Source organism: Drosophila ficusphila, unplaced genomic scaffold (assembly GCF_018152265.1).
Source record: "Drosophila ficusphila isolate 14025-0441.05 unplaced genomic scaffold, ASM1815226v1 contig_197, whole genome shotgun sequence".
NCBI classification, from domain to species: domain Eukaryota; kingdom Metazoa; phylum Arthropoda; class Insecta; order Diptera; family Drosophilidae; genus Drosophila; species Drosophila ficusphila.
In genome coordinates this window covers 6,641,166-6,662,029 of record NW_025064091.1, presented here as the reverse complement: position 1 = coordinate 6,662,029, position 20,864 = coordinate 6,641,166, and the positions used below count along the sequence as shown (strand labels likewise).

The window sequence follows — 20,864 nt, the reverse complement described above, 5'->3', positions numbered from 1 at the left end:
ATTGGTTTTTTTTTTTTTTAATTTTTCGGAATTTTTATATTTCCCCTATGAAAAATTTCGAAAACGGGCAGAAAAGTGATCAATAAGCACCCATACATTTTTGAAATTATATCCGATTTTTAAGCGACATACGTCTAAAAGTTTATAGCTTTATTTTTTTAACAAACTGCTTTATTAGTTTATTTACTTTTTTCGATTTTTAAAATAAAATAACTTTTTAGCCCAATAATGGAAATTTTGAGGCGCACGCTTTTTAAAAAGTTACTGTTTTAAAATTGGTTTAAAAGTTTAAATATTTTTTTTTTATAAATAAAATAAAAATGAGACAGAGTGGAATAGAAGACCATTAAATCTTTTAACCGGAAACACATACAAACTGCAATTTTTCTAAATGTTTATTCAGGGGATTAATAAAAATAAAATAAATACGTGGCATTTGTACAATTAGTTTTAGGTTTTCTTTCGATTTTATTACAGGCTAGCTTTAAGTAGGTTAACATTTTAAAAGGACTAGCACAAGGAGTAATCCTTTCAGCTCAGCGTATATAAATATTGCGTATTTGTAGGTATGTATATATATATATATATATATTTGCATTATATATATTCATTAGGTTTTCTCGTAAAGAGTGGGCGAATACTTGGCGTTGTTGGAGTTGTTAGCTAATTAGTTAAGGGCGGGAGCAAGTGAGCTAATAAAAAAATTTAAATTAATTATACAAAACAATTAAATACATTTTATAAAAGTACAAACATGTTCTTGTTACGATCTGATGGTTATTTTGTTTTTGTTGTTTCCGTTCGTTTTTGTTTCGTTTTTGATACGATTCAGCTTTGTCATGTGTTGTGGGCAGCTGCTCTGTCACGGCAGCTGTCCAAACCCCTTCCCCGCGAGCCACCCACCTGATGTCTACTTTAATTCTTTAACATAATTTAACACCTCGCGGGGCTCCTCTAACTTGTTAAAATAAAGTTAACACCTCTAAGGTGCTTCTATGCATTTTATAAGACTAAATAAACATCTAAAAGGCGCTTCCTAAATTTCCTACAATTAAATGCACACCCTGAAAGCGTTTTTAAGCTTTTTGTAAAATTTAACACACACCCTAAAGACGATCACTTCATTTATAAAAATAAATTAACGCCCTAAAGGTGCTTCTGCGAGTTATAAAAGTTAAACGTACACCTTAAAGGCGGTCTTTTTGATTTAAAAAACAAAAAAAAAACTAAATTAACACCCTGAGGGCTGTGCATAAATTGTGCAAATTTGAAAAGGAACCCCTCGACGATGCTCCTTTAGTTGCCTAAAATTATAAATACACCTTGAAGGCGCTCCAGCCGTGGAAGCACTTGGTAAACCGGCGCGACTCCTTGTTTTTCATCGTGAGGAAGAGCTTCCTCGGCCTCTCCGGCTGCTTGATCCGCATGTGCTGAATGTACACCTGGGCGGACTTGTAGGCCAGCTTCACCTCCACCTCGCTGCAACGCGGCCCCATCCACAGGAAGACGTGCTCGCCGTTGTCCAGAATCATGATGTCGTCGTCGGCCAAATCGTCCTGGCAGAAGTCGGCGCACTTCTCGGCCACCGTGTAGTAGCCGCGCTCGTTGGAGCAACGGAATAGCCGCGTATAGTCCATATACTCTGCGTCCGTGTCGTAAGGCTTGCGGCCGCCCAGCGCCACCCAGAAGAAGTTCTCCGGCTCGTCGCCCTCGTTGAGAATCTGTGAAAACGTGAGCGGTAATTTAAACGGTAATGTAAAAGTAATCAAATTGTATAAGTTTAAAACCCACCTGCAGGCTCACCCAGGGCGAGTTGAACATCTGTTCGGCAATTTCCTGGACCAGTTTAGCCTCCTCGTTGCAGGACTTGCTACCTATCCACACATATACAATCCCCGATTGCGATTCGTCCTCCGTTTCAAATGGCACATGAAGTATATAGCTAAATAGATATTTATGTAATTATATAATTCAAAAGATTTTACTTGTTCAAAAGACTACAAAACAAATTTAGATTTATCTTTTAGCAGTAAGACTTTGACATATCTCATAATCTTCAAGGATTTTCAAACAATGATAAGACAAGAAAGCATTAAGCACGATGTTGACGATAAAGTGATAAGGTGAAGTTACGTTACTCACCAGAAGGCTGAGTTCAGATGCACTGCATCCGGATTGATTTGTATAAGGCGCGTGGTCAGTGCACCGCCATTCGATCGCAGGTGGAAGAACTCGACTGGCGCCTTGCCCTTCGCCGTGAGCGCCTTGTCCTTTCGCTTGCCGGAGTGAATGATGAACTTCCGCTTAAAGTGCGACATGAACTTAAGGTTCTCCTGCTGCTGGAAGATTCGCACCACCTCCAGTTCCTCGCCGAACATCGCCTTGAATTTCTTTTGCAGTGTAAAGGTGAACGTGAGCCAACCCATGTTGCCGGCATTGCGTCCCTGCCAGAAGTAAACGACGCACTGGATCTCGTCTTCAGGCTGATTGTTGGCGCTGGATTTACTGTCGTCTGCAAGCGGGTTAGCACCATCTTCTGGGCCATTCTCAGGCTCCTCGATGGGTATGCAATAGCGGCAGAGAAAGACGTAACATTCACCGGTGTAAAAGCGTCCCAATTCCTCCTCCGGCAGCCGGACAAACTTTTTGTTCTCCAGTACAAAGGCCTCCATCATCTCCAGATCGTAGTTCCACTCCTCCTCCAACTGCTCTGCCTCTGCCAACGGCATCGCCGACTGACGGGGCATGAAAAGAGCGGCCAGGTCCGTGCGGGTCTCCTGCTGCCTGGCCCACTGGGTGAGATTTGCCCCCGTCTTGGCCACCGACTTCGCTGTCCGTGTGAAGTCCACGGCCATCACCTCATCCCAGCCGGCGAACTTGGTGCGGAAGATCTGCATTTCATTGCCCTCGGGCACACGCATCACCAGCGCATAATCCGGCCGATCCATCATGTTGAAGAGCTCTCGACTCAACTTAACAGCGGCTGCTCGCACCAACCGAGTCGACTTCTTGCCAAACCAAACGAATAGATCCGTATAGCAGTCGAGTATGTAGACATGCTTGCTGTTCAGCAGGGTGTGGCAAAGTTTCTGTTCAGGTAACTCCACTTGCGGCAGCTCCAGATATCCCATGCCCAGTTGCACCTGGTAAAGGCGTGGCTGCACCGGCTGAAAGTCCTCTGGAACGTGCTCCTTTGGTGGCTCTGCGGCGGCGCCTTCCTCTGGCGTCATGTCCAGTCCCTGCCAGAACTCCGGGCTCTCTTCTCCCTGCCGTTCCAATTGGATCTCGCACTTGTTCTTTCGCTCCGTTTTACTAATCTTCTCCGCCATCAATCTGGCCTTGGAGTTCAGCGTGTTCTTCGATCGCTCGCCCAGCCAAATGTATATGTGTGTGCCCAAATCCAGGACGAAGGCGTGCCGGGGATCCAGGGAGGTAACGGCCGGAGCCACAGGCTCCAGATGAATTGTGGCACCATAGGCATGCACTAAATACAATCTGGTGATATGTATCATCTCCTCAATGGTATAGAATCCGGTGGCCGTGCGACCGCCCTCGATGTAGATGACTTCCGTTTCGAAGAGGGCCAGAAACTCCTCGGACTCATCGCCCTGTTCCTCGCGAACCGTACGACATCGGGCGCCCAAAAAGTTGCGCAGGTTGACTGCATGAATGGCAGCGCAAGCTCGTTTGTCCAGCGTGGCCTCGTTCCCAATCCAAAAGTATATCTCCCAGTCGAGTAGGCCGAGGTCATCGAACTTGGTCTTGAGAACGATATAGCAGTCGCCCTCGTAGAATTTGCCATGCACCACCTCTTCGATTTTGTTGGGCAAGAAGTTCTCTATCTCCCAAATGGTCAAGCCCGGCAGCTGGCCATCGTCCTTCTCGAAGAACTTGGAGTAGTCCAGTTGCGGCTTTTCCAGCGACTCGTCCCACCGCTTTGGTTTCAGCGACTCTGGTTTTCCGTCATCGGGCAGGGCACCGGCCTCGTTGTCCTTGTCCTTGGCCACGTCCTTCATGCCCTTCAGCACCTTGGCCGCATCCTGATCACCTTCGCTGCGAGGACCACGCCTTAAGCGGATCTTTCTTGCCGTCGAGTCCTTAGGCGTCGACGATGCTGGCATTGAAGGCGGCACTGAAGCCCCAGCTAACCTCAGCTGGGTTTGAAGACTAAAATCTATGTTGTAGAACTCCAGGCTGGTGGCTTTACTCGCTTCACTTGGCTTGGGCGGCATCACTAGGTCCGGATTGTTGCGCAAATCCAACTGATCCAGACCCTCGAGAAGGTGAATAGCATCGGGCAGGGTGATCAACCGATTACAGCTTAGATTGAGCTGCTTGAGAGCACCGCATCGGCAGAGTCCCTCGGGCACCATTTCCAGCAGGTTGTTCGCCGCCGAGAAGACCTCCAAAGCACCTAGTTTCCCAATGCCCGAAGGAATGCCCTCGAAATTAAGCTTATTGTCGTTCACCAACAATCGCCGCAGCTTGGGCAGTTTGCAGAGAGCAGCGGGCAGGGTAACCAGTTGATTTCGCGACAAATTCAATGACTCCAAACGTTGCCACAGCTCCACTCCGGCACTTAGTTCGCTAAGCTCGTTGTCGCTAAGATTTAGCCGCACCAAGGTGACCACATTATAGACGCAGTCGGGCAGCTTAGGCAGCGAATTGTGCGACAGGTCCAGCTCACAGAGATTAGCCAAGCTGTCCAAACTGGTGGGGAAGTTAAGAAGCGTGCGCTGCGTGCCGCTCATCTTAAGGACCTCAAGGCTCTGAAGCGAGGGCAGCTGGCGCAATTGGAAAAGCTCCAGCGGATTGTGCGATAGATCCAGGGTCTTTAGATTAATCAGACGTCGCGTCTGCGGCGGCAGTGTCTCTAATCGATTGTGCGAGAGATCCAGGAAGAGCAGATCCGTGAGGTGGATGAACAATGGCGTGGGTATGCTCTCGATCTGATTGTTGCTCAGGTTAAGCACAATCAGGTTTTTGGCCCGCTCTAAGCCTTCTGGTACCTCCTTCAGTTTGTTGTGCGACAGGTCCAGGGTGGTCAGCTCCTCCAGGTGAAACAATTCTGGCGGTATCCCACTGTTTTTGAGCTGATTGTGCCGCAAATCGAGGGAACGCAGGCAAGTTAGCTCCGTCAACTCGCCGAAGATCTTCTCCAGGCGATTGTGGTTCAGCGACAGATGCTCCAACTTCTGTAGGTGACCCAGCTCCTCGGGAATCTCCGCCAGCTGCGTGCGATCCAGCGTGAGCCACTGCACCCGCGACATCTGCCGCATGGAGCTGGGGAATGTTGCCTGGAATGCAATATTTCATATTTTGAGGATTATCTTCACTCTGACTTATGACTAATGCCCAGGTTTTTCGGTGTGTGCTTTACGGTGGTGACCTGTTTCTTGCTTATTTTTTTCGTTTTTTTTTTAGAACCCCCGAAAAACAACAACAGTGCGGGCTGGTTTTATGGTTTGTACTTACGCTGAAATCATTTTTCGTAAAGTCCACACCGCGCACGAACGGCAGCACGCTCATTTTGACCACATAAAATGTTATATTTGTTATATATTTGGGCTCAAGCTGCTGGCCCTGTTTTTCGTTTCTTCTTCTTTATTTTGTTTTTTTTTGCACTACTAAAAAAGAGGAGTAGCTGGTGACCGTCCGCTGATCAACCATGCAAACGTTGTGACTTCTGGTCGCACCTTTCTATGCAGCACGGTGATCTGGTCACATTAAGTACTTAACCGCCGAACGGCTCTGCGTTAGCCAGCACTGGAGTGTTGAGAATTACGGAATGTATACTCGCAGCTCTTTTTTTAGGTCTTGTTGAAAAGCTCTCTTAGAGTTTCTGTAACGGAAAGTTAACTTTTTTCGGCTTTATTGCAAAAAAAAAATTTTTTAATGCAATTCCATTTTTGTTTTGTTTTAAACATACAGTTTACATTTTTTTTTATAATATATATTTATTTTTTACTCGGCTGCTAACTTCTTAGCCACCACTGTGCGAATTCAGATTGCAAATTTAGTGTGACCTTCGAATATTAAGACATTTAATTTAAACTTCTGAAACGACTTTAAAAGTAACTGAAATTTCTGTGAACTATAATTATTCTGCTAACTAGGAACAAACCGTTACGTTGAAGCGTTCTTTTTTTTATAAAGAAAATAGAAAAGTGCTTTGTCCATATACTTTAATGACTTTGAACTACTTTTATATAAACTTAAAACAAATGTGTCAAAGACAACCTTGAAGCAAATCAATTTCAGTGTCTCAATCTTGATTATGTAATATCTTCAATATTACAAAAACATGTTTAGTCATTTTTTGGAATCCTTTGGTGTATGTAAGCTGGCTTTAGGCGGTCACACTGCTAAGAGTTCGGTTTTTCGAAAGGACCTTTTCGTCCTGTGAAAAACAGCAACATCGTGAGCATTATCCAGAGGGTGTGACCAAATTGAACGACACGAAATTTTCATACTTTGCCCAGTCTTCGGAATGTGAAGGTCCTCGCTCGTGTGTTGTGTTGCCTTTTCTCATAAATTGCAAAAACAAAAATCAAATCAAGCTCAACCCGAAAACATTACAAACTAATTGCATTTAGAAAGAGACGCGTGTGTCCAAATCAAAAGAGAAGTAGTCAAATTTATGGGAAAAGGCCAAAGTCTGTCAACCGAAAAAAGTGCAGCAAAAAGTAATAATTTTGAATTTTGCCGAGTGACTTTTGGGCTTTGTTTGTTGTGGAAAATTGTGTACCCCGAAAAAGGGAGTGCTTTAATTTTAACGTTCTTTATTAATATTGGTGCCGAAATAGCTTGCGAATTTAATTAAAACCGTTGTCGTACGAATGTGTGTGTTATTGTTGCATTAGTAGTTGTATTGCAAACGCATTTTGCAGTTCGTGTGTGCGGGTGTGTGGGCAAAAAATAAGGAGTGGGCCAAAAGCAAGGGGGCGGGGCAACGGAAAGTGGGCGCAGCAATTACGAGAGAACTGCCGAAAAGGAATAAGGATAAGGAAGAGGAAGCATAAGCAAAAGCAGAGCGAACTTTTAATCAATAGATATACAAACGCACGCGCAGCCGCGTTACCGTTACTCGCGCTCGCACCCGTTGTTGTTGTTGCTGCACTGAACAAAAGCAGGAAGAGGAAGACAAGTGAACAAAATTGCTATTGCGCTGGGCAGCATCGTTCGTCCTCAATCAAAATCATGCAAAAGTGAATTAAAAAAGAAAAAAAAACACACCCTTGTTCGTGTTGCAAAATCTTTTAAGCGTACCAAACTAAAGGCAAACTAAATTAACCGGCAATCCCTGAATGTTGTTTAATTAAAAACGCCCGCAAGTGGAGGCAACCTACTTATTGAGCAATTAAGGCCATGCCCACGCATGCACGCCCCCACGCCCACATTTGTATGCGTGTGTGTATGTATGTGTACATGCAGGAGTCGTTATTTCGAGTGTCCCAGAAAGTGGGGTTAAAATCGCTATCGCAATCCCAGATCCCTATAGAGAAAGAAGAAGCAGAATTATACAGTTTATTTTGCATATTTTTAAGCGGGTCTATAATTCGCCCAGTCAATGAATTTAAGGGTGGAAAACGTTATTGCATTCATTTATGTTAAAATGAGATAAAACAAGTAATAAGATGAGCAAGCCCTACTGTAAAACAATAATCAATATGCTTCTCTAAAACGTAATATAGCATGCAACCCATATTAAATATTATTTAGCCGTGCGTGAGAATTTGCATATGTACATATGTATGTATGTCGGTTCTCTCTCTTTAAATTTAATCTGCTAAAAATGTCAGATTTCAAAAGGTCAAATCGTTATCTGTAGAGTTAAAAGTAAAATCAAACTAATAAGTACTTTGCTAAAAAAATTTGATTTGCTTGCACAAAGCTAGTGAATTCAACAGTGCCAAATACTTTCGGTACTTTAACATTTCAAAGGTCTCGATATAATAAATATTAAACGAGTTTTTTTTCGCCTGGTAGACCACAAATTAATTAAGAAATGTACACTTCTGGTTACTAAATATCCTTTTCTCCCCCGCTTACTTAACCCCTTCTACAGTGCTCGGCAATTTGGATTCGGTGTCAAGAGGTTAGGAAACTCAGGCCCGTGAGCACGTAGCAGGAAAACCCAGTAGTACAAGGAACAGAAAAACCGCCTGGAGCAACAAAGGACAGGAAGAGCAGGCACACAGAGTCTAGAAAAGGGGAAAGCGGAGGACAGCAGGCCAGGATGGGCGACTATCACGAGTTCACGGACCAATACAAGGTGCCGGTGATAGCGAAGCTACTTCACGCCCTGCCCCACTACAACATCACGTTCCACAAGATCAACAGCACGTTCCGGCCCAACGATGAAATCTACTTGGAGGTGGGTAGACCCTATATGACCAGTCCAGTTCCTTCACTTCCTGTAAAAATTTTAAATCCTCTAGACTTCCCGTAACTTTTTTAATTTGTCTACGACTTTTAAGTGGCATAGCTGTTTTAATTCGTAGTTTAATTCCCCAACAATCTGCATCACTAATTTATTTTTTATTTCTGGGTCGATTTTCCTTAATTTCCAAGTTTTCAACACTTCTAAACTCATAACTTTCTTATTTTTAATCCGATTCAATATATGTAATTTGATTCTGTCTCATATTTAATTATAGTTAAAGCATAGGCATAAGCATAATTAATTATTAAAGCATAGGGTTAAACTGTGTTTAAAATTATAAAGTCTTTAAGTCAATCTGTTAATACCTTTCTTAATCAATATTTTCCATTTCTCTTGATTTACACCTGTAGAGTCTTGGCATTTTGGGTTCAGTTCCGGCAGCTCTGCTGATCGTCTCGCTGCTGGGACTGCTCTTCTATCTGATGACCCGCTGCTGCGACCGGAAGCCCCGGCCAGCCCACTCGATCACCAGCCTGAAGGTTGCCCTGTCCATCGTTACGGTCATGTGTTGTGCGGCAATTGGATTGGGATTGTATGGCAACGATGATCTGCACAACGGTCTGCTCGAAGTGCTAACGGCCGGCAGAAAGGTGGACAACCTGGTCACAACCATCCGGAACCAGACGCACATCCTGGAAAATACGCTAACGAATCGAATTCGCCCACAATTGGTGGAACTGGCGGATATATTCGATCAGCCGGTGTCGAATCAAACGGCTCTCTCGAAACTCTTTGTATCGCTCAATATTGTCCAGGGAAATGTTACCTTGGCCACAAATGCGGCCAGTGACATCCGTCGACCCCTGATGGGCATCTCCATGACGCACTTTTTGACGGTATGTATATTTCGAATTTTGAATTTTTATCTAACCTATTGAATGCTTTAAACTTTAGCGCGGCGACCAATGGGAACTGATTCGTTGGCCGGGCACGGTGGCCACTTTGGCATTGCTTCTTGTCCTGTGCGCTGTACTTCTTGTGGGCGTGGCCCGGCACTCACGCTGCGCCCTCATCCTGTTCAGCGTCTGCGGCCTACTGGCCGTCACTGGTTCCTGGCTGATGTCCGGTCTCTATCTCTCCTCCTCGGTGGCTGTCGGCGATCTGTGCATCTCACCAGCGGATTTTCTGGTATCTGCTGCACCCCGAGACCTGCCCACCAATGTCCTGTTGCACTACACCCAATGTGAGCCGGGACACACGAATCCGTTTACCCAGCGACTGAGGGAATCACAGAATTCGTTGAACAATGCCCGCAGCGCCATGGCCACGGTTATGAAGATATCACTGGTGCTCTTCAAGTCATCGGGCTTGCAACCGAAGTTGGGTGCTGTGAATGCGGATTTGAATAGCAGTGAGAGATTGCTGACCCAATTGACGGCACTTGTGGACTGCAAGGCGGTGCATCATAACTTTTTGGCCGCCGCCCGTGGACTTTGCGAGGGAGGACTACTGGGATTGGTTCTGATGCTGATAGCCAGCTTCATTGCGGCCATTTTGCTGACCATTATGGTTTGGGTGGATTCGCATACTTGGATCTATATACGCAAGCGGAACGATTACGCCCAGGTGGATGAACCGTCGTATATTTCTCATCCGGCACCACAGAATCACCAGCAGATGATGAATGCGGCCAGGACATTGCCACGCAATCATAATGGGTATGTTCTAGATGATCCTATCGCGACCCGTCCCGCCCGATTCCCGCTTCCATTCTCTCGATCTCTCTCTCTCTCTCTCTTTGTTCTGTCTCGTCCCGTTTCTCTTCTGTTCTTGCGCCATAACTGACTTTGCAGGCACTTCAGTCCGCCGGTGATCAGTGGCTCCCACACGCTCCAGCATCCCAGCAAGCGGCAGCAGCACGAGATGATGGCCCACGCCCACATCCAGCAGAACATGCGCGCCATGGGCACCCACACGCTCGGCCGTCTGCCGTCGCACAACCACAGCCCCACCCACATGACCGGTAAGTGGGGAGCCCGGACCACCCACTCCCATTCCGATTCGAAACTCAAGACCACACGCCCACTTCTCTATCTGACTTTGCACTAAGACAAAAATCGCTGTAAACTCAAGAGTTCATTGCCATTATTATTTATATTATTTATTATTTATATTATTTATCATTTATATTATTTACTATTTATCATTTATATTATTTATCAATTATATTGTTTTTATTTTCCAAAACTTTAATTTTTTTTTTTTAGGTTTCTAAGCTGAATAAATGAAACAATTTTTTGGACCCCCCTATTGTTACCTCGGTTTTATTGTTGTTATGTTTTTAATGATTTTATATCTGATTAAGATCAAAAGACATTTTCAATTTGAGCAGTCAATAAAATGAGCATTTCATTTTAAATATATTTTATATATTTGTTTTCTTTTATTTATTTAAATACAAGCTTTTTGATATTGTTGAAGGCGGTTTTTCTCTCAGTGCTTGTGTGCATATATAATCAATCTTTGTGTCCATATGTGTATAAAACCCGGAGACCAAATTGAGCTGGAATTTCGTAAATGAGTTAAAACTTTTAAGTCCCTTTTGGCCGCTTTAAAGTTTAATAGAATTCATTCTTTTGAGGTCTGGTTTATCAAAGTTTATGACGTTCAAATATTTAGTAATTATCTTAAGTTTTTATAATAAAGATTCTGGCAGATAGCATAAAAAATTAGCCGCTCAATTTGTTCTCATCATGTACGTTTTTCTTCTATATAATCTCATTCCATGCGAAATGCCCGCGCCCATCCAACGATCCACATTATAACCACCAACCACACCATCGTTGCGTCGACAATCTGCAAACCTGCAATCGTGCAACCTACATCCGCATCCTGCATCCTGCATCCTGCATCCAACTCCACATCCTTCGTCCAACCCGCGCCTATTGCTAATCGTTCTGTGTGTGTGTGTGCATTTTTGTAGGTCCCAATAATGGTAAATATGCAACCCTAAGCAAACAATGCAAGACATTGGAAGCGAATGACTTTTACTGAAAACCGTCGCCACCCCCCGCAGCAGCAGCAGTCGCAGCAGCAGCAAACGCCGCCGCCAATTTGCCGCCGACAACGCAGGCCGCCCAACAGCAACAGCAGCAACAGCAACAGGCACAACAGCAGCAACAGCAGCAGCAGCAGCAGGCACAGCAGCAATTGGGAGGACCGCAGCCCATCTATTGCCATCATCCGCACCAGCATCCGCATCCCCATCCGCACCAGCATCCGCACTCGCATTCGGCCGCCGCCGTCGCCGCTGCAGTGCAGCATCAGCACGCCATCTACCATCAACAGCAGGCCCAACAATATGGCACCTATACGACAGCGGCCCACCATGGACCGCACCATTTGGGGCCGGGCCAGAGTCAGATTTACCAGCAGATCCCGGCCCACTTGGCGCCCCAACTGGCGGCCAATGGCAATCCGCACTCGATATACCAGCCGCTGGTTGCTGTCAGCCAGGGCTCCATATACGTATCGAATTTGGCCACGATGCGGCGGCAGAATAGCCAGGGCGGACCCCAAATACCGGCCCACCAGCATCCACCCAGCTTGCATCAGCAGCAGCAACAGCAGCAGCCACCGCCGCCATCGCAGCAGCAGCAGCAGTTGCACCAGCTCAAGTCGCCGCAGCAGCACCAACAGCAACTGCAGCAGCAGCACCAGCAGCATCAGCAACAGCAACATCACCAGCAGCAGCAGCAGCAGCAACATCACCAGCAACAACAGCAAAACGATTCGGATGTCATACCTATTAGCACGACCATGGATGGCGCCATTTATGACCGGGACAAGCAGATCTACAAGTGCTCCACTTTGCGGCAGGGCGGCAAGTTCGATCCCAAGTACAAGCCATCGATACTCAATTGCCCGCTGCCGGAGATCCCCAAGGATGCGGAGCAGCCCAAGGTGGAGTCCATATACGAGCAGCGCCAGCAGGCCCACCACCAAAACTACTCAAAGTAATGATAATGACAATCAAAGTAGTATATTACATTAATAAGATAATAAGTTGATGCTCTGCAAATGCTGCATTAGGGTTTCAGCTTCAATCCTGACGTTGACGTTTTTTTTAAATATTTTCCATATATTGCTTATGATTTGTGTGGTTTTTTATTTACTTAATATTAACAAATTGATTTGAAAAAGTTTCTCTATTGTTTGTCTCAATAAGTAGGTATATGAAAATTTAAAAATTTATAAACAAATTGTAGCGGCTTGCACCTTAACCCATAGACAGTTAAATTTAAAAAATTGTAAATGCATTAAGAACTAAATTATTTTTGTGCTTCCCCGCAGGACTCTGCAGCGTCCGCCGATGAAATTGCCGCCGCAGATGAAGGCGATTCCACCGCCACGCATTGGCACGCCCACCTCGCCGCCGCCGCCCGCCGCTCAGCCGCTGGGCGAGGCCAACGGTGGGGTGCCATCTGGCCTCCAGAACGGTGGAGTGGGAGGAGGCGCCGGGGGCGGAGGAGCTGGAGGATTGGGAGGAGGAAACGCCAACGAGGACACCTCGCTGCCACCGCCGCCATTGGAGGCGCAAACGGAGGCGACAAAGGGTCGAATGGGACCTGGACCGGCTGCCAATGGCAAGGTCCTCCACAATGGCGGTGGCGGTGGGGGCGTGGCCGGCGGGTCCGGCGGAGCGGTGGACGACGATGATGATCTGCCACCGCCACCGCCAGCGATAACCGACGAAAGCAACTATGCGGTTACGGAGCTGTAAGATCGAGGATTGCTAAATCTAAAAACCCGAAAAACAGAAAGGGCAGGCGAAACAAAACAGTATAACAGGAATTGGGCAGGACACTGGGGATTGGGGACGTCTTCCTAGAACTCTTCGTGTAGGATATATATATATATATATATATATATATATATGTATGTATATGTATGTATATCAAAGGAAAGGGAATGGGACTTGGGAGTGCTGGAGCGGCGAGTGTTCCTTCTTGATTTGTTGCATTTAACGTAGCGTATCGTATCGTAATCGTAATCGTATCCTAGACCGAAATCCTGCTTTTCGACTTTTGTACATAGTATACACTGAACTATATTCATTCAAAGGAAAAGGGATATAAACACACAGACCTAGACACGCACAGACAGACAAACACACTCGGACACATGTAACATATATCAGCGATCTATTACTTATATAAATATATATATATGAATATATCCATTTAGGACACGGTTATTCCTTTTTGATAATAGCATATTTTTACCAATTTTAAACCGCTAAATTGTCAAAGAAGAAACAATTTTATGGGGGCTAACTTATTGTATTATACAACATTAATCTTTAAAAGTATTTATATAAATTGTATGTCCTCTACAACCAAAAAAAAGTGAAGAAAAGTAACGACACTTGAAACGAAAGACCGACACATGAACCTAAAAACCAACCACCAAAAAAATTTAAATCGAATTCGGATTGTAGGCCATAAGTTCTAGAATCGAACTGTAGTAGAAACATTAGCAAAGATTTTTTTAGGCACTTGTCGGGAGTCAATTTTAATAAGACAAGGGGAACTGAATGGATGGGCAATGAGGCGTGGCAGGTTCTTATATGGTTTTATAGTTTCGCTTAAAATCGGGCGTTAAATATCATATATTATTAACTGAAAAACTTTAGATTATAGACATATTTTTCATATACAAAAATTTTTTTTTTTTGGTTAACAATCTTACGAATTCTTATGACATTTCTTCAATAGTAATATGCATTTGTGATATTCTAAACTCTAGTCATTCCAATATTATTGAAGTTGCTCAAAACTCCAAATTTTGAAGAGCATTCACATGCGTTCCTTTTTATTTTCCCCACATATGGCGGTTTTAAGTATTCATTTACAATATTAATTATTATTAAACATTTTTAATGGCCTAAGTTCCTTGACTGATTGCATTTATACCTACTCCAAAAATAAATGTTTTACAAAAGCGAATATGATGGTGGGGCAAAACCATTGTTTTCGAAGGATTCCTTATTTTATGTTATAAGAAAATCGAACCGATATGACCTCGAATATGCCAAACTTACATTAGTTAATGGACAATTTTTGAAGCGCTCCAAATACACGTACTGCTGTTGTTAGGACCTCATGGATCACAGCTTCCCGAGCCACAGCCATTCAGATGGATCCCTCGTTCAAAGTGCTCGACTCTGTCCTGGGTCTGGGTTGTGCTGCGGACGATCCTGGGAAATGCAGGGTCGTCCGGGACTGGCGGGCTAAATCGATCAAGGATTTGAGCCCGCGATTTTATTGTGTATTTAACCTAAGCTTAACATGGAATGCATTTATTAAACCTTAACATTAATAAAGATATATGTAGATATATTTAGTGGGCTAACTGTATATTTACTAGCTAAACGAAAGTCATATAGCAATAGCGTAACAACAATAACCAAATAGATGAGAGATTTAGGTTGGTTGGCTGTTTACCACCAGCTTCAAATTCGACTTGGCATGGAAACGATAGCAATATGAAACAAACACAAAATACTGCCCCCTCCCCCCAATCAAAAAAAAAAAAAATAAAAAACAAAAAAGGAAAAACATAACACAACCGACAATGAAGAAACCGAACTACAAAAGTTATATAGATATATACACGCGATATATACACAAATAGATATTATAAAGAAAATAGTTATAGACAAGATACTAAAGCCTATCGACAACTATATATAGCAGCAACCCAAAAGCAAGAATAATCGAAGCATTTTTAGACGGGATTTCCGGAGGCCAACTTTTAATGGATGAGGCCAATCAACTAAGCCGAACCCCGAACACTGCCCACACAGCGAAAGTTCTCAACATTTACCAATCTAGCCATAATATACAATTAACGAAACCCTAACTATAGAGCGTACTCTTATTGAAATGATCAATTGTAAGATATTAGCAATCGGGTACTCAAATCGAAATTAACTCAATCGTAAACACAAGCGACATTTTTAAAGTAAATATGTAAAGATGATGTAAAGAAAAAAGGAACAAACTAATCAAGTTTTTTATTCGCTTATTATACAATTACCAGTTATATAAAAAACATACACAATAAGAACGAATAAACCTTCTCAAGCGGTCATAGAAAAAATAGAACATCAAAACTGAATTGAATCCTTTAAGGATCCACAAAATCCCCATAAACAGTACCCAAAACCGCTTTGGTAACCCACGAATGAAACCCCTTGAGAAGCAGAGTTTTCGTAATGGAAGTTTCGAGCCTAGATCGAAACTCGATTTACACGTACATATAAATATAACACAATTAGTTCGTAAATATATTTCTGTGTTAAATGTTGTCTTCGTACGCGTTGTAGTTATTATAAAAGAAAATCACTAAAAAAAAAACAAAACCAAAAGCAGCCGAACTCAAAAAACACAAAAGCTGAGAAATGGGCAGAACGAGATTGAAAACAAAATTTGCTAATTTTTCGATAGCTCAACGGCAGCAGCAATAAGCAAGATAAGATCGAGTTGTACAACATATATATATATATAAATATATAGTATGCATAGTTAAAGAAAATGTAAAGAAGAGAGACATAAATCGAAGCGCTTAGTGGCATATTAATAAACGAGTAAAATTATAAAATGAACGACAAAAAGTAAATAATAATAAAGCGTAAAAACAGTTTACAGAATCTTGTAAGAAGTACGAAATACAAAAATCTAATAAATAAGTGAGTTCCAGAAACCACTTTAGTCCCGTCAAATTTTGGAATTGTTCCGAAAGGCGGGGAAACCAAATTTCTGGAATGAAAAAATATTTTATGCGAAAAATCGAAATCGGAAAATGAAAAACCCGAGATTCCCGCGAAACGAAGAGAAGTTTCTTTCAAAAGCAAATAGCGGCAAAGTAAAACGCTAAAAAATCGAACAAAAATACTAAATAAAAATAAAAATATAAAATTTAATTGCATTAGTTAGATGGAGAAAAATTGTTTTTTAATGGGAGCCACCGAAATCATTGCAAATCAGGGTTGGAATCATCTTATCAATTTTAAAAGTAAAAATATCAGCTCATGGATTTATCAAATGTTTGGTTTCTACACCAATTAACGTTAACTTTATCAGAACTTTGAGCGGAACAAATTTAGATAACATTATTAGCAAATATGCTGGGAAGAGATTAGATATATCCAACCGAACGTAACGGGGTAAAGAATAACACTTGATTTCTCTTTCTAAAGTATTTCACATTTTATTTTGTATAGTTTTTTTTCTCTTTTATCATATTTTGTGCAGATTTTGTTTTCTTCTAGCAGCAATTTGTATAATAAATATATTTTTGTCATTTAATTATATACTTTTTTTGTTTTTAATTTCTTTAGTTTTTGTCACTTAGCTTCTTAACAAATAAGAATAGCGCAATTTATTGCTTCACACAATTGAACATTGAACAATTGCCTATATATTATCTCTCTCAAAGGTACTTGCATCTGAATAATAATTACAAATAGAGACAAAAATAAAAAGTAAAATATTGCAAAAAAATTACAAATGAAAAGGGGGGAAATTCCGCTCATTTTCTTTCTGATTAACAACAATAATGGGAATAAAGTATAATAAAATAATATAATATATAATATAGAGATACATAAGATCATAGGAATAGCAATATATATATATAAATACATAAAAGCAATTAAATTGGATTTTGCGTTATCATCATTTTAGGCAAACAATCATCTTTGGAATTATTTTGTTTTCGTTTTGTGTTTTTTTTTTTAGTAGGGGATGGTAAAATGAAGCCTTCTATATAAGTGTATGGTAATCTGTTCATGTTAATTGTTTTTGTCTACGTGTTTTTGTTAAGCCTTGTTTGATATTGCTGCTTTTTAAGGCCTCTCCCACTTTGAAATCCATTTTGCCGGCTCTGCCTTGATCTAAAAGTTTCCGCTTTTTCTGCTGTTCATCTATAGGTATGTTTGAATTACTAAAGTTTTGTTAATTGTTATTGTTAATTGCACTGTTTGCGGCCACGAGTTCGGGAACGTTGGAGGAGGCGGCACTGCTCTGGCTGACAGTGCGAGCATGATCCACATGGTTTTGTGTGGGCGGGGATGCCGGTGTCGCTCCTGCGACAACTGATCCCGATACCGTAACTTCTGCCGGCTGAACGGGCGTGGCTTCCCCCGATCCGGAGGCGGATACGTTACCGGGCACGGGTTCCACTATGGGAAAGACTGGCGGCGACGACGGGGCGCCCACAGGAGTCTGCACCATGGGCGTGGGTGGCGAACGATTCGCTGGCAACTGATGAGCGGTGGCTCCAGTCATCTGCATGTGGTACCTTTGAGTAATAATAATTAATAAAATAGATTAAATACATAGATGCTCCCTATGACCTACTTGTAAATGTTCTCTGTGCTCTCAACCACACCCTGGGTGAGATTGAGGCTACGCCCCTTGATGCCCGACTCCTTGGCCGGCGGTGACCACCAGTTGAAGACGCGACCCACCACGGGCACGTGCCGCAGGATGCCCTCCTGCCACAGCTTCTCCTCCGACTCTCGTTGCAGATCCGCAGTCACCGCCTCAATCCCCTAAGATACAAAAACAAATTTTAAATTACCTGCATAAATCAAACAACAGACTATCCAACCTTTTTGACAATCTCAGACATGGTGTCTAATACCCGCGAGTTTTCCTGCACACTTTTGCCCACCGTGACCACCAGATCCAGTAGCTCCTCGACCTCCGTTTCATGGGTCACCATTCCGAATCGCACACAAATCAGACCATCGGTGCCCTCGCCCAGGGAAAAGGCATTGTCCGTAGACTTTAAAGCCTCCACCAGATCGATGTTGAGCTTGTTTAGCTCCGTTTTGGCCTGGTCCGTTAGCAGAGACTCCCAGCCTTCGGGCACAAAACGCACACCGCCCATGCCCGCCCATTCCGGCAGCGGGACGAGGCGCAGCACCTCGCTGCGCTCAACCAGATGGATGAAGCGCGCCTTGTGCTTGATCGTTGCCCGCAGGATGTCCACATGAGCTTCTAAACTTTGGGCGAAGCTCTCTAGATTCTCGGAGCTCGGGGGCTGTTCTCCCAAGCCCAATTCCAGAGGGCAGTAACGAATGCAGCTGCCGTGCGTCGGATGTTCAATCACCTCGAAATCAAACTGAAAACAGATGGCGTTGCATTAACTCAAAAAAATATATAATTATTTTCTCTCACATTGGGACAGTCTCGTTGGAGAATTTGACCCAGCCAGGAATTGAGGCGGTCGAAGTAGGAAGCATTGTTAATCTTCTCCAGCGGCTTCAGGCCTTCGGCCGATTCCCGCTCGGCGGCAACGGCGGCAGAAGAGCCACTGCCCCCCAGCGGAATGGTAGTGCTACCATCGAACTGATAGGCGACCACAGGGGCGGCGGCATCGAAAAGCGCCTGGATATCGAAGGGACTTTGGATGATATCCGACAAAGAGGCTCCGGTCTGCGCTCCAGGCGTGTGGCTCTACAAAAAAAGATGGACGAACCATAAGTAAATTAAGAACTTTTTAAATATAAAAACCCTAAACTCACCAACACCCGGATGCCCTCGCACTTGGAGGCAATCTCGAAGAGAATACTGCACGTTTGGAAGGCCACATGAAGGCGCTCGGCAATTGCCTTTCGGCCCAAAGCCTGAAGACTGGTCCACAGGGACAAGGCGTTGAGGCGACGCGACAATATCGGATCGGATTCGAAGGCACTCAGCGCGCTGTTTAGCAGCGGACGATGCAAGAGGACAATCGGCAGACTAGGTACGCCCAGCCAGCTTCCCAGATTCAGGGCCATTGAGTGGAGCACCTCCTCGACGTGGCCCTGATTCTGGGCGCAGACCAAGGCAGCCAGTCCATGACCGCTGGCATGCAGCCACATGTTGTGCGCCTTGCATACGTCCCGCAACCGCAGCAGATTGTCCACATAGCCGCACAGCGAGGCTCCAATGTCGGCGACGACCAGCAGCGGCGTCCTGTTATTGCCCACATCTAGTTGGATTTGCTTCTGCAGCAGGGTGACATCCATAGTTCCGTACTGACTGTGCTCGGGTATGACCTTAATCGCTTCCAGCGGAATGCCTAGCTGCCGACAGGCGTACTGGAGCCTCACCGGCGTCGTGTTCTCCGAGATGTAGAACGTGGGCTGAGCCAGAGCTGGTATTCCGCCCTCCAAATACCCCGGACACCTGGCCACAATGGCGAGACGCACTGTACGCAACACGGCGTCCGCATTGTCCGCATGGAAGCTGCTCGCCGGATGGGCAAAGTGGAACAGCGTGCCTAGCCAGCGGGTGGCATCGCCGGAAATGCTATTCGTGACCCGCAGCAGTTGCTGGCGATCCAGATGCGACAGATATGCCACAATGCTGTGCGAGATGAGCGCCAAATGGGAGACATCGTCTAACGCGGGCAGTGGGAACTCCGGATCGTCGTCGCTGTCAGTGTAGGAGACCAGTTGTTCCAAGGACTTGAGGATATCGGAGGGCACCCGATGCTCTGCGGGCAGAAGGTTATGCCGCTGATCTCCGCTGGCCACTGCCACCGTCGGATCATCTTCATCTCCCTCCCCTTCGGGACTCTCGTCGAGATTGGGATGCTCGGGCGAAGACGACGACACCTTTACGTTCTCCAAACGCTGTAGCACTTGCGAGGATCGCAGTTCTAGCTCGGCCAGTCCCGATCGTATCTAATGGTGAATATTTGGCGGTTAAAATCGAAAGGTAAACAAACTTAAAGAAGTTGACGTGTCTTCCGTCGTCGTCAGCAAAAAAAGAGAAGAACACAGAAAAAAACGAAGTGGGGCGAAAAACACGAAACACTCACACTGGAGGCGGCGATTTCGGCCACTGCTGGCGTCGATTGCCCCGGATCAGGTTCTTGGTCCACAGCCGAATTCTGACCGGGATCGTCGTCCGATCTGCCAGCCGCTGACATGATTCCAATGCGTTCTAGTTCGTTTTTAACTTATCGACTGCGATGCAAAATAATTGTTTTCGTTTCGTGTCCACTGCCTCTGTATGTGTGTGTGTGCGGGTGTGTGAGCGCGAGGGCGTGCGGGCGTGTGTGTGTGCGAGAGGGGCTGATGTGGAATGATGGGACCATTGCGCTGGCCGCCAACAATTACCGCGAACGGTGTGCGATATTTGACCGATGGTTCTAGTGGTTGAACTAAATCGCGGGTAAATTTTTAATAAATTGGCGGAAAACAGCCCATTTTAATTATTCCAATTAACAATAAATATAAAATGTATATTACGGCTTTCATTTATTATTTCAAAAACGTAAGTCATTGGCGAGGTTTGTGTCTGCGCTGCGAATGATATTGCAAATCAATAATAAGGAATATTTTCTCTTCGATGATTTCTTCGATGCATTTTTTTCATATTCCGTGATATTCCTAGAACCACATCCGGCGAGTCAA

At 44.2% G+C, this 20,864-nt stretch overlaps 3 protein-coding genes across 7 annotated transcripts; 1 reads left to right on the top strand and 2 right to left on the bottom strand.

The window, feature by feature from the left end:
- Nucleotides 1–377: 377 nt before the first annotated feature.
- Nucleotides 378–5,683, bottom strand: LOC108098001 (protein flightless-1). Its single transcript, XM_017200637.2, has 4 exons — nt 5,476–5,683; nt 2,143–5,297; nt 1,792–1,942; nt 378–1,721 (listed from the first exon to the last, which is right to left on the bottom strand). The coding sequence occupies exons 1-4, from the start codon at nt 5,527–5,529 to the stop codon at nt 1,311–1,313; spliced, it is 3,771 nt and encodes a 1,256-aa protein (XP_017056126.1). The 5' UTR covers nt 5,530–5,683; the 3' UTR covers nt 378–1,310.
- A 368-nt stretch (nt 5,684–6,051) lies between these two features.
- On the top strand, nt 6,052–16,119 carry LOC108097981 (protein tweety). 5 transcript variants are annotated; one of them, XM_017200602.2, is made up of 8 exons: nt 6,052–6,074; nt 8,069–8,377; nt 8,797–9,282; nt 9,341–10,104; nt 10,240–10,409; nt 11,370–11,381; nt 11,463–12,402; nt 12,740–16,119. In XM_017200602.2, the coding sequence occupies exons 2-8, from the start codon at nt 8,240–8,242 to the stop codon at nt 13,167–13,169; spliced, it is 2,940 nt and encodes a 979-aa protein (XP_017056091.1). In that variant the 5' UTR covers nt 6,052–6,074; nt 8,069–8,239; the 3' UTR covers nt 13,170–16,119. The 5 variants fall into 5 exon arrangements, with proteins under 5 accessions (XP_017056091.1, XP_017056088.1, XP_017056087.1 ...); XM_017200599.2 differs by lacking the exon at nt 6,052–6,074 and adding an exon at nt 6,425–6,498; XM_017200598.2 differs by lacking the exon at nt 6,052–6,074 and adding an exon at nt 6,435–6,686.
- An 896-nt stretch (nt 16,120–17,015) lies between these two features.
- On the bottom strand, nt 17,016–20,859 carry LOC108097982 (pyridoxal-dependent decarboxylase domain-containing protein 1). The gene is made up of 6 exons (XM_017200604.2): nt 20,267–20,859; nt 18,984–20,129; nt 18,637–18,915; nt 18,065–18,580; nt 17,812–18,005; nt 17,016–17,752 (listed from the first exon to the last, which is right to left on the bottom strand). The coding sequence occupies exons 1-6, from the start codon at nt 20,375–20,377 to the stop codon at nt 17,407–17,409; spliced, it is 2,592 nt and encodes an 863-aa protein (XP_017056093.1). The 5' UTR covers nt 20,378–20,859; the 3' UTR covers nt 17,016–17,406.
- Nucleotides 20,860–20,864: the final 5 nt, after the last annotated feature.